This window comes from Anabrus simplex, chromosome 5, assembly GCF_040414725.1.
Source record: "Anabrus simplex isolate iqAnaSimp1 chromosome 5, ASM4041472v1, whole genome shotgun sequence".
Classification (NCBI taxonomy): domain Eukaryota; kingdom Metazoa; phylum Arthropoda; class Insecta; order Orthoptera; family Tettigoniidae; genus Anabrus; species Anabrus simplex.
In genome coordinates, this window is record NC_090269.1 from 280,024,393 (window position 1) to 280,037,979 (window position 13,587).

The window sequence follows — 13,587 nt, forward strand, 5'->3', positions numbered from 1 at the left end:
CTAGATCTACTCTGTGGACCCAAGGTGAACATGGATTCCTCCGTTTATCGGAGGTATTTCCAGGACTTTGTTCACCATTATCCACCCACGAGACATTTCTTCATGGATGGTTCTAAAATTGGAGAAAATTTTGGTTGCTCTTTCATCACTGATATGAGCATGAAGATCTTGCTTCCTAGTGTATGTAGCACATATACTGCAGAGCTTTACGCCATCTTAGAAGCTCTGCAGTTTGCATTGGGTGACGAAAGAAACCATTTTCTAATGTGTACCAACTCGTTAAGTTTCTCCTGTTTCTCGCAACATCCACGGGTGCAGCAGATTCATGACCTTCTAGCCAGGTTAAGTGATGCTGGCACCAGAATCACTTTTCGTGGCTTCCAAGCCACATTGGGATTGTGGGAAATAAACTTGCGGATGAACCTGCTAAGGAAGCGGTACTTATACCTCAAAGACCTATGATTGTATCTGCTAAAGATATTTGTTCTCAGCTACATCGAACCATATTAGCGTCCTGGGAATCTGAGTGGCTAGCTCTCCGAACTCCCAACAAGCTGAGATTAATTAAGAAGGCAACTATCATGTGGTGGTCCTCTTTCTGCCCGGAGTGAGGCCATAGTATTGTGTAGGCTGAGGATAGATCACGGACGATCTATGCACTTTTATCTCCTAAAGAGGTGTCCAGTGTGTTCTTTTTAGCAGAATTCACCGTGGCCCATATCCGTACAGAGTGCACCGAACTCTCTGGTCTAAGATGGAGCCTCGGCCTACAGGAAACACTCGAACACATATTAGCCGATGATGCGACTACTGCTGATCTCGTCATCCACTTTATGTGCGGCTGAATTATTCAAGGGTATGTAAATTAGAAGTGTTCTGTTACTCAGGGAACTTGCGTTCCCTTTTGATTCGTTAGTGAACTTTTCGGCTTAATACAATACTTTGTTTTATTTTTTACCTCTTATTGAAATTCCTTCGTTGAATAAATAATTTTGTTTTATTTGAAATTTCTTTTCCACTGAATTTATTCAGAGAGGATGATTACCTAGTTGTACTTCCTTTTAAAACAAAAATCACCACCACCACCCACAAAGTGATACACAGCACAATGCTTGCATTCAGTATCGTGGTGACTACTACACTTATTAATGCACCACCATGCGACATGCCTTATCGCACATACTTGAATGTGTGACCTGGAAACTTTAATCTAATATCTTACCTAGACAGTTGCTTAGCCTAAATTGCATTCCTTTAAACTAATGTCTTCCCGGTGTTGGGATTTCATTTTCTGCCCGTGTATATTTAATATTCCTTATAAAAGAATAATCTTCTCTGGTGTGGCATTTAACATTGCTGTGGATGGAAAAGAAAAAGCTGCACAGGTATCTTTTAGAGAAATTGTTACAAAATGCTCTTCCTAAAGAGTTACTGTGTGAAGTTTTGAATCTGTAACATTAAGATCATCTAACTGCTATTTGTGTTCTTCAAGTTTGTGATTGCTAAAATCAGAATTTATATTAGATTTTTGTGTGTTTCAGGTGTCATGCTTAATGGCGGCATTTAGAAAAGGTCATATGAAAGTAGTTAAATGGATGGTAAACCATGTTACGCAGTTCCCAAGTGATCAAGAAATGACACGATACATCTCTACTATAAGTGACAAGGTATGTTTAATGTTGTGATAAGTTTGTTGCTGAGATAGATCCTATAACAAGCACCTTGTAAACTGGTAAAAAACTTCCATGTTATTTTCTTTTATTTACATGTGTTTGAATGTGCATTACATTTTGCTATCAGATTTTTTGCTCATCTGTTCTACTGCTTGTCTCCCAGTTATTAAATGTTACCAGTCTCTTAAGATACAGAAGTTATGATTTGTCCAGCTATGAATGAATATTTAACTTTCCTACTCACATATTTCATGAGTGGGTTGAAAAGACCCATGGAGATTTTATGTGATAATAATTGACAAACAAGCACATTATTATGTTTTATTTAAATTAATTAGAATTGTGATTTTAACATATATGTAATTTCAGTGGAACCTTGATTCTCCGTTTTTGGAGGAACCACGTAAAAAAAACGTACAACACGGGAAAGCGGAAAATCCGGGTATGAATGAACCATCAACAATTCGGCTAAACATCACAACGATGAAATATGTAGGCTATACTTATAATCTTACAAACACCCCTAAACCAAACCAAACTACAGCAAACTACCGCTGCTCGGTCCGGGGGCCTGCAGATTACAGGGTGACACATGGTATATGTGACAAATCCTTTTGGCCGTTATTCCTGGCTCCCTATACCGGCGTCACCATTAAACAGCTCCTCTATTAAAGGTAATCGTGGAATGAGTGAACCTGGAACCTGCCCTCATATCCAGGTAAAAATGTCTGACCTGGCTGGAAATCGAACCCGGGCCCTCTGGGTGAGAGGCAGACAAGTTAGACCGCGGGGCCGGCTTCAAACATTAATTACCGGTATGCCACTTAAAAACCTCGAAACTTTATATTCAGTTTTACCGGGAAAACTTTGATCAGTTTCCTCTGAAAACTTCTTTCAGTTAATCAACTTTGATCAGCCAAACTTCGAAAAATCTAATACCCGTTACGCCAAGCCAAACAACAATCGACCACAACTAGTTCTTAATTCTCTAATATAATAAAATAAAGCACAAGAGATGCCGAAGCGCCCAACATGATGGCTAATCCCCCTTTTCTTTATCTTCCATTGTAATTTGGTCACTGGTGTACTGATCGTAGTCAGTTTATGGAAATCTTGTACCGCGTAAGTTAGGCTTATTAAAGGTTATGTTGAACTCGAGAATATGGCTTCGAATGTAAGTATAGATCCTCAAGTTCTCGAATGCATTATATTCAATTTTGCCAGTCACTAATCACAATCAAATAGGAAAGAGAAAAAAATCAGCTGGAAAGCATGCTCGCTGCACAAAACGGTACAACTGCGAAATGATACAAAGTTTCTAAGTGTAACATGCGCAAAAAAAATATTTTTATAATAATTTAACACAAAAACGTGAAATTCCCAGTCTTATATTAGGAGCAAAACAGTAATAGGCAAACCCGAAACCTCCCTTGACTATGTACAGTATGTAAGTTGCAACATCTGTTCTGGTCTTGATAACATAATCATACACGATAATATTAAAATACTAAATTTGTGTTACTTAAGAAGGAGCAGTTTTGATTCCTGCCTGAAAGCCCAGTGACTATACAGTGCCCTGAGGGAAGTGCCAAAAACCTATTCGGCGATACACTCGAAAAAAGTTTTTAAAAAATAACATGTAACCCTGGACATAATGTACAGTGGACATTTTGCAAGTACGAACATTTGATAAAACTCCTTCCGTTTTCAAGTGGAGCTGCCAAGATGCTCTGTCTCCTTCCAGTTGTTGTGGACACTCTGCTTTATGATTTCCGAAGATTCTCTAAACAATACCACCCGAATGCGATGCTAAAATGGTCCCTTATGCAGGTTCACTGTCGATCGCTTTTCCAGTACGGTACAGTACTTCCTCAAATTACCGCAGTGACGGGACGTTAACACCAAGATCCGTTAGTATGCCGTAGCTGTCCTTTCATGAGATACAGTTTCTTGAAAAACGTGTGATCGAGGATTAAGCATTGATAGGACTGAAATTTCTGGACGGTTGATCCAGGAAATAGTTTCTTCAAGGAACGTATAATGCAGGATTTTTACAACATGATTTAATTAGGATGTTCATGGGACCACGTAATTTGAATGAATAATGCGGAAAAATGTAGTTTCCAGGAACGTATAATCGAGGTTCGATTGTAGTTTACTCCGATTTGGTGGGCAACATAATTTGAAAACAACAAATCACATATTGAGACATGACAAGAACAGCTGTTCTCCTTCACCTTAGTCAATGCAAGATGTACAGTACACATTGATATGCTCCTGACACAAGAAAGCTTTACAAACGGCACATTTTGTTGTTGTTTTTCGGTCCTTCTTTGGTCCACATACAGTGCAACTACCACCATGCTTTTTGTTGGTTACATCTTGAAAACTGGTACCTGCATCTTGAAAGAATTTCACCTTCAGTGCTCGTGGAATATCTCTCTGAATTCTTTCTCTTTCAGGAACAAACCCCTTTAATAAAGTTTCTTAGCATTGTAATTTGTATTCACATGTATGTAGAGCACATAAGCATTTATTGCTACAAGGTTGACTATATTGTAAAATAAAGCAACAGGCCACTTGTAGTTCCCCTCTTGCAAGTGTATGTGCTAGCTTATTTGTCTGTCGTATCCACACCCCCTTTCGTGGCATTATTATCCAATGTGTTTGGCTTCTTGTGAGGTGCATTAGAGATACTGTTTTCATGGTGCATGGTAGACAGAAGTATCATAGCCTTGTTCTTCTTAAGCACATAAGACACTATGGTAATATCTCGCAGGAATCCAAAAGTTGATGACAACAGATCCCGAGATCGTGCTGGCATAAATTCGCAAGGACTTTCGGGCTTGTTCCTGTGGAGTGTACCAACCAGTGTTTCTTTTTCAGAAGCTCGCTAGCCAGGGTAAAGTCGGTGAAGAAATTGTCTATAGTAACGTTTCTCCCTGTTCCCTCAATATGTTTGACTAATCTCAGTACCACATTCCTTCCCTGGTTCACTTCTCTGTCTGTTTAGTGGTTTACCGGTGTAAACTTCATTGGCACACACTTAAGCCGTGTCAACTTCCGAGAGGACCCATACTTTTATTCTGTATGGATTCTATCTCTGCGTAGTTGTTCCGTTCTTGATTTTCCTACCTTCCTCTTGGTTTGGTAGATAAATAGTGCCTAGAGGGGCATTTTGCCCTAAAGGGATCCAGCTGTTCATCCACAGTAGTATTTTCATATGGAACAGACATTTTCGGTAGTTGTGGTACGAACATTTCGAACACATCCTTTATTGCTACTAACTTTTCATTACGTCTACAAGCTGGTCTGTCTTCCTTGTTATCTGACATCAAAAATGGGTTATTGTTTGGAACCTTTGAAGAGACATTGTAGCTCGAAAGATAGGGTGACCATCTGCTTCGTTCCATAATTCTTGAAGTGATTTGCCTGCTGATTTTTAGACTCCAGCCATCAAAACCAAGCCTGTAAATATAGATAACTGCGTGTCATTGTTTGTTGTGATCATTAGCAGTCAACAATAAAGACAGAAACTGCTATTGTTACTAAAATGTGTAAATCATACATGGCTATAAATGCTTCAAGCTCTGTCAGAGAAAAGGGCTTGTAGGTTTTACATTTATCTACTAAAAATCTCTCCATTTCACAATTTGTTTCCCGTAAAATTACTTCCAACATTTTACAAGCAGATGAATGTAATTGGAACTGTTAGACAGAACCGAAAAGACATGCCTCGCGATATCAATAAGACAAAACTAAAACGTGGAGAGTATGAGACGTGGGCTGCCAACAGTATGTTGTGTGTGAAGTAGAAAGATAACAAGGATGTTTGCTTTCTCACCACTAAACACAAATCAGCTGACATGACAGGGACAGGCAAACTCAGACGAAAGAGAGGACAAACCCCGAGGGAAGAAGTGATAAAACCCAAGTGTGGCCTTGAATACCAGAAGGGGATGGGTGGTGTTGACCTTCAGGATCTGGTTACAGCTCTGTTTCCCGTCATGCGACGCACAGTGAAAGGGTATAGGAAAATATTCTTTTACCTCCTGGATATGTGCATTTTCAGTTCCTTCAGTTTGTATCACAAGATCGCTGCTAGCCGAAAGACGAGCTTCACGGATTATCGAACTAGCATTGCACAGCAGCTACTAGAGACTGTTCAGTTACCGGAGTACTCGGTTCGAGGTCGACCTTCAGCGAGCACCACCCCAACCAGAGTACATGCTAAATCATGGGCCCACTTTCCCATGCATATTCCCCCTACAGAGAAGAAATCAAAAGTCACCAAAAGGTGTGTTGTGTGCTACAGCCGGGGTAAAAGAAGCGAAAGTTGCTGGCAGTGCAAAAAGCGTGGCGTAGCTCTTCACTTAGAAGAATGTTTTGAGGTGTACTACACCCAGCAGACGTACTAAAATAGCAGGATTGGTAAGTTTATTACTTCGTTATCAAGCATGCAAATTTTCAGAAAGGAATATATACTGCTTGGTTTTGTATGATTTTCTAGATAATAGTGTGATGACGACGGCCATAGAGCGGTATTTATATGTGATTTCTTAGTGAACTCCTATGATATTTAAATGTGAGGCGAATGAGTTAATGGAGTTGTCCAAAAAAATTTTAAAAAAGGTCAATGCCTCAGTGGCAGATATGTTTAAAATTTATCCAAGACTCCTAGATATTCATAATTTATCCACAGAAAACGCAGTATTGAAATACAGAAAACATTAGCATGTTGAGAATCCAAGATGCTGAAGAAATAAATTTCACTCTGGGATCAAAGTAATTACAGGGAGGTACTTACAATCTCAGCAACACTAGGTCACCATTTTAATAAATTCAGTTACAAACCATCCTTAGAATGAAACGAGGAAAACACCAAAAGAGGTCAGAAGATCCAAAAAATTAAACACACTGAATTGTGTATACTTAGGTCGAACCAAAGGGTTACCAAAATGCCATTAAAACGCTTTTTTACTTTTCTTGCTAAGTCCATATCAGCGCCAAGGTACGTGAAAAAGGGTGAACAGAATTTTATGTGAAGTCGAAGAATATGGAACTACAGTCTATGCTATAAATCATTTTATTATTTTTTTTTATTATTATTATTATTTTTTTAAATTATTATTACAACTTCCCCCATGCGGAGGCTGCCACAAGGACAAAGTATGTCGACTACACAGTATTTTGTCTTCTAAGTTACTGTTGACTTTGCTAGTGTGCCAGGTAGAAGATTCCCCAAAAGGCTCAGGGATAGATTTGCAATACGGTTCGTCAGATGTTATATAGATGATTGCGGAGCATGGTCACTGAACCTCGTATTGCGGCGATAGCGATGTCGTGGAGTCGTGTCCGGCTGAGACCGAGAGAATCCCATAGCTGTACAAGAAATTTAGGGATTGTGCCTCGAGCTCCGATCATGAGTCCGTGGACGGAAATATTGTCTAGGTGATATTTATCTTTATAGTAGTTTACAGTTGGCTGGTAAATTGACTTCTTTTCGGCGTCCACCTCTTCGGCCTGGCCAACGTGCGACTCGAAGCTTATTGTGGGATCTAAGATTAGTCCTTGCTTGCTAGCTGGTTGAAAGGCTATCATGTCAATACGTCTGTTACTCCCGTCGGTAGCTAGGCCAGAGACCTCTTCGTGCACCGTGAAACCGTGATCCCTCAGCGAGGTCGCAATCATGTGTCGTATTGTATGATGGCGGGAATTTCTCAATACCTCCCCGTGAGGGCAGGCTCCCAGGACATGGGCAAGGGTTTCGTGCTCTCTGTGGCAACGCCGACAGAGGGTGTTGTCCTGGGACCTTCCTGGCACGGAGCGAACGGCGCACACGTTCGCTGTCATCTTGATGGCCTCTCTCCATTCCGCACAGGATAAGCCTCGGTGATCTCTTATCCATTTGTTCGCTGGCGTGTATTCCTGGAAGAGTCCGACGCCCTTTCCTTTGTGCGGCAACTTCGTCCATGACTGAACTTCTCTGTCTCGTAGTGTCTGTCGGACCTTCCTTACGTTGGGAAGATGGCTATTTTTGGACATAACTCGATCATTCATTTCTATGTCTAGATCTTGCAAACAAAATGTACGCTCTTGTTCCAAGTTTCTAGTTGCATTAATGTAGCCGTTATTTGCAAGCGATAATTTATTACAGATGTTAATATGCTGTAGTTTGGCTTCCCAAGTCGCGCGAAACAAACCGAGGCCTTTATACTTCCTTTCGGAGTATACCATGTGATCCGGAACGTCTGCTGGTAGTTGTAATAATTCTTTAGTTCCACTCTTTAATATTTTATCCGCATCTGATAGAAAAGATTGAGGTATCTTGTTTAGGGGAGTAACTTGGAGTGGATAAATAAGAGTAGGTGATATTGAACTGTTTAAAATTGAAAATTTCTGGTCAGATTGCAGCAATGGTGAGCTAACAAGCTAACAATTCTGTTTGAAATGGTAGTTTAGGGGAAGGTGCCTAAAATTTAATTTTTAATTACTTATCTTATTGGTCATATTGAAAAGTACTACATAACAAGTTACAGAGAATACAATTTCAGATTATTTATGTCTTATTCAGTTTTACCGTACCGGCTATAATAATATTGGTGGTGATGGTGATTCAGATGTGAAGATGATTATAAAAATGAGAAAAATATCATGAAGGAACGATCACTTAGTGGAATAATTACACAGGAATGTTCGCAGCTGTCTGCAGCCTGGTCATTCTAATTATTTTCATTTTATCGAATATTTCATATGACAGCATTGCTTTTAATTGCGACATTCATACTGGCATCATTGTAATGACCTATGTTGACTTCAGGTGGGAAAACTATAAGGACAGTCTTTCTGAGAATTCCGTAGCGAAGCACGGGTACATCAGCTACTTATTTGATCCAAATATCATTGCTCTTTGCATAATCATGCGGGCGCTTGATGCAATATATTAATCTATGCATTTGCTAAGTAATGGCATCTAAGTTCATGACTGATTCACACATGTGGAGCATGAGTTCATACTATTTTCAGTAGGCTTATTAGAGACTGATCATCTCACTTGCATATGTCCTGTGAGGTAATAGAGATGTGAATTTTATAGCCTTGTAGCCTCGTATAGCAACAGTCGGGCTTTGAGACAATAAGTTTTATAAATATATTGTAGTTCTGTATTGCGCAAGACATGCAGAATAAGCACTTTTGACCAATTGTATCTCCTGATTTTCATATCAAAATCTCCTAATTTTTGGTTTTGTAAAGTTGGCAGATATGCTGGTGTATGTGTTTGACTGTACAGTTGAAGGTGTGCCATAGAACTACCTCTGTCCACAATCTGTATCCATTTACACAGGTGAAAAGTTTTATGTTGCCTGATGGCAACATATGCAGTAGAAGGCTATCAGGAAATATAAATTAAATGGAAATGCATACGAAATGACTTGCACAAATAATTGAATACATGGTTCAGACAGAGTTAAGGAAATGAGGCTATCACACAGAAAATTCACAAGGCATAAATTAGGGAATAAAACATGGACATAAATGTCAAGTGGTGATTAGATTACCAAATCACATAATACACTAGTTGCGCTATGAGCATATCTATTGAAATCAACTCATCATATAAGTAAGAAATTGAGACATAAGAACTGAAATTAAAAACAAAAAGTAATTGAACATGAAATAGCAGTTTATGAAACTAAATTATAATTTACATATTTCTCATATGGCATATCAAATTAAAAAACACATTAGAAAATACAATAATTCTACGTAAAATATTATACACGTAAGATTTTATTGGATTCCTCTTGGCATTACCCGAGAAACACAATTGGTGGTCGCCATACGTCGTTTCTCATTTGAAGTCTGGGTTGGATAGTTTTCATTATAAAGGCAGGTCCCACTACCTACCAGTCACATTCGAGTTTGTGAATGTTCATTACAAAAGCAGGCCCCCTTACCTGCTGCCGGTCACACTCAAATTGGGCACTTCTCATTATAATGGCATCTCCCTTACCTACAGCCAGTCACAATTGAATTCTACTACTGTTCAAATCATGTTGTCCAAGGTTGTTCTTGTTGAAGTAAAGGGTTACGTGAATGATGTTGATCCACGAAATATCACTGTAATATTTGTCACAAATGGAAGATAGTAATTGCTTTTACTCAAATAAAGTCTCAAATCCCAGGTTGATTAAGAAATAAGACAAAATATTTTATTTTAGAGAATACATACTTTACTGCCTTACAACTATTTCTGCTACATCGCAGCGCTTCCATGTTTAGTTTGTCCAACACTGTTGTCTGTGATGTCTTTGCTCACTGAAGTTCTTTTGTGTCGTTTTATTGATTTTTCTCATTCGATTTAATTTGATGGGCTGTCACTTCATGTGCATTAACTGATTCATTAAACGATTTATTGGTCCAGGGATCATGTTATTTTTCAAGAAAATACCCGCACTCCCTTTTGCTAGAAAGAGATCTCGTTAGTGCCAGCCCTGGACCTCAAGAAGAAAAAAAACGACGGCGCGAGCAGCAGAATGCAAGTAATATGGCCAAAGATAACAAAAATCGCAGAAAGAAACAAAAGACAGAGCAAGCAGCGGAATGCAATACCATGGACTCCTATTTACAGCCAGTAAATACGTATACATATTTCTTGCTAGTAACGACGGTATTTCTTAATCAACCTGGGATTTGAGACTTTATTTGAGTAAATCAATGATTACCTTTCATTTGTGACAAATATTACAGTGATATTTCGTGGATCAACATCGTTCACGTAACCGAAGTAAAGAACTTGTATGGAACCAATCTATATTTTCCGTTAGCCCCCTGTGGCTGTAGAATCACAAGGCTATCAGGAGAGATTACACGTGAACAAGCTTCATACAACTGGCCATGGGGAAAAACAATCCTTAAATCTACACCAGCAACTTCAGACTACTGCCCCTGAGCTTTGTTTATTGACCCCGTGTGGGTGGAGGACGCAGACGAAGAATACATCCACAATATCCCTTGCCTGTCGTAAGGGGCGGCCAAGGGATGATTGTATTAGAACCATGAAACTACTTTTGATTACCGTTGTACCATCACGCAGGGAACTCGGTGGGTCTCCTTTACCTGCGAGGAGTACCACTATATTAAGTACATAACAGGTTTGTGATAAGTAGCAGCAGAGTGGCTTCACTGTAGGTTTACAGTACCTGTTATTAGTACCACTATATGAGCGACACCGTGGGTTTGCGTTGCCTGCAATTAGTACCCACTATGTGAGGAACACCATGGCGGCCGTGATTAGTACACCTATGTGAGGAACACCATGGGTTTGCGTTGCCTGTGAGTGGCGCCATTATGTGAGAAACACCCTAGGTCTGCATTACCTGTGCGACGTACAATACTTGTGAGTAGTACCCTAAATTGTGGAACACCACGAGTCTACACTACTTTTGATTAGTACCGCAACATGACAAATGCTATGGTTCTACTTCACTAGCGATAAGTAGTATTATGAGGGTCCGTTGACCTGTATTTTGGACCCCTAAAGACATCAAGCATCATCATTTTAGGAATGTGCTTTAGAAGCAGTCCTGAGGTCAGTAATACTACTGTTTTCAGATAGTTTCTGGGAAGGCGGGATATTGCAGGTCGGATAGTTTATTGCCATTGCAATCGTTCAAAAAGGAAGTGGTAGTTGTAGGGAATCTAAGGAATGCAGCAGATGAAAACTGTTTCTCCTGTACCACATCCTGTGAAGATGGTTGCTTCGGACACATTTCTATGTAAAGACTTCACTTGCAGCCATGTGCCATTATGAAGCTGAGGAGATATCAGATTCCGTAGGAGCATTATAGGTGCTCCCAACTTTCAGACTGAGATTGAGAGGTGGAAAATATGGTTGATTTGAAGTGTGGAGGAACTCCACAGGATAGTGTACCACCACAGAGTACACTCTTTTATCTCACCATCTTAATAGTAAGTTTATCCTATAAGGAATCATTGATGCTTGCTTTGGTGTCATTCGTAGGCGTGAGAAAAGCTCTTCCCTTCAGCCAATTTGGCCAGCGAGTCAGTGCCGTACATTAAGATAAGGAATGGGATAAACAGTACCCATCTCCCTTCGTGGGTACAAGGTGGTGGGGTACAAATATGCCACCAATAACAATGAACTCCATTCCTAACGAATCCTCTTATGTAAAAGAACAGAAAAATAGTCAGCTACAAGAAACAGGAACTACAGTATATAGGTGCTGTAGGTAAACACAAAGAAAAACCTGGTAGAACAACTATAGCATTATGATGAAAATGAATCTGAAAAGGTGGAAAGTATTGACAATGAAAATAAAAAATAAAGGTTACTTCAGTGAGCTGTATGAAGCAGTGTCAGTAGCCCTTAGCTGTATGATAGAATGCAGAAGCACGTTTGATCGTATTGTTGTAAATGGGGCAGGTGCGCACAGAAGCTTGCCTGTGCTGTTGCACATATAGAAGGTAAAGATGGAAAAGAAAAGAAAAATAGAATGAGCTGTGAATAACAAGAACTGCAGTATACAGAAACAGGAACTACAGTACACAGAAGTTCTAGAAAAGTCTGGTTGAACAACTAAAGTGTTGTAACTGATCAAGTGCCTGCGCAGTTTGGGCCATGTAGCTATCACCTTGTAATCAGGATATAGTGGGTTTGAACCTCGATGTTGGTAGTCCTTAAAATGGTTTTCATTTGTTTCCCATTTTCACACAAGGCAAATGCTTTGTTGTACATAAGGCCACAGTTGCTCCCTTCCTACTCTTTCCTATCCCATCCTTGCCATAAGACCTATCTTTGTTGGTGTGACATAAAGCGAATTGTGTGTGTGTGGGGGGGGGGGTGCGTAAAAATAAAGGAAAAAATCTTTCTGACCAAAATGAGTCTGAAAAGATGGATAGTGTATTCTTTCTTTTGAATATATGTATATAAAAGGAAAGAAAATGTGTATGATAAAAAGTAGTTCAATGAACAGTATAAAGCAGCCTGATAGAACGCAGAAACACATCTGATCCTATTTCTGTGTATGAGACAGTTGACAGTGTGTGCTGTAAAATTCTCTCACAGAATAGCATAATCTTCCTGCAATGTTTCTGCATATTTTTCGCAATCTACTCAAGCGGAAGTTGTAATTTTTGCCTCATTCACGAGTCTGTCAATATGTGGTCTCAAGCCCTTAGACTGAAGAACAGTGTCAAGTGTGTTGGCGGTAGCTCAAAAATAGTTGGTTTTAGGGCCTCAGAACATGGTTTTCCGTGCCATAGGCACTGGTTTCGCTTCATAATACTTGAAATAAGATTTGCCTCGTCCTTGTACAACTAATTTTTGCCTATATTAGCCTATGCTATTGGCACAAAAGGCCTAAATCTAGGCCAGAAGCTGAATTTTTAAAATAATCCTTTCTTAATGCACTTCCAGAGCAGATGATGAACCAATGTTCTTAATTTCAGTCTTTTGTATCTGAACATCTGGTGATCAGTGAGTGGCTTATATATATATTTATTGCATACAAATGTTTCCACAAATGGTGAAGTCGTTTTGATACAGGAAAAGAAAAGTGGGTAAAATAGTAGTTAGCTATAAATTGTCTGATGTGGGGTGTATGTTATAGGAATACTCGTATTCTCCCAGTTTCTGATCATATTCTCTCATCATGGCCCAGCTACAGAACTAAGCTAGTTTGAAGAGTTTGTTCCCTAAGGTAGAAAGATGGTTTGACTACTAGTCCTGAGAGTGAGTTTTTATACCACGGTGATTGCTGTTCCAGTTTATTTAAATATGGTAATTTCATTGCTCTGAACTTGCTGAAAAATTATCACCTTGGCATCTTGTGTATCTTAAGGAATATGCTTTCTGTAATTGAACTAAAGATGCCCACCAAGTTACAACCAG

At 39.4% G+C, this 13,587-nt stretch overlaps 1 protein-coding gene across 6 annotated transcripts in view; it reads left to right on the forward strand.

The window, feature by feature from the left end:
• The window catches only part of LOC136873986 (ankyrin repeat domain-containing protein 17), a 918,230-nt gene that overhangs the window by 652,729 nt on the left and 251,914 nt on the right, over positions 1-13,587 (forward strand). For all 6 annotated transcript variants that reach the window (XM_067147404.2, XM_067147402.2, XM_068227616.1 and 3 more), the window contains one exon: positions 1,542-1,667. In XM_067147404.2, the coding sequence (XP_067003505.2) occupies positions 1,542-1,667 (126 nt within the window). The remainder of the gene's footprint in view (positions 1-1,541; positions 1,668-13,587) is intronic.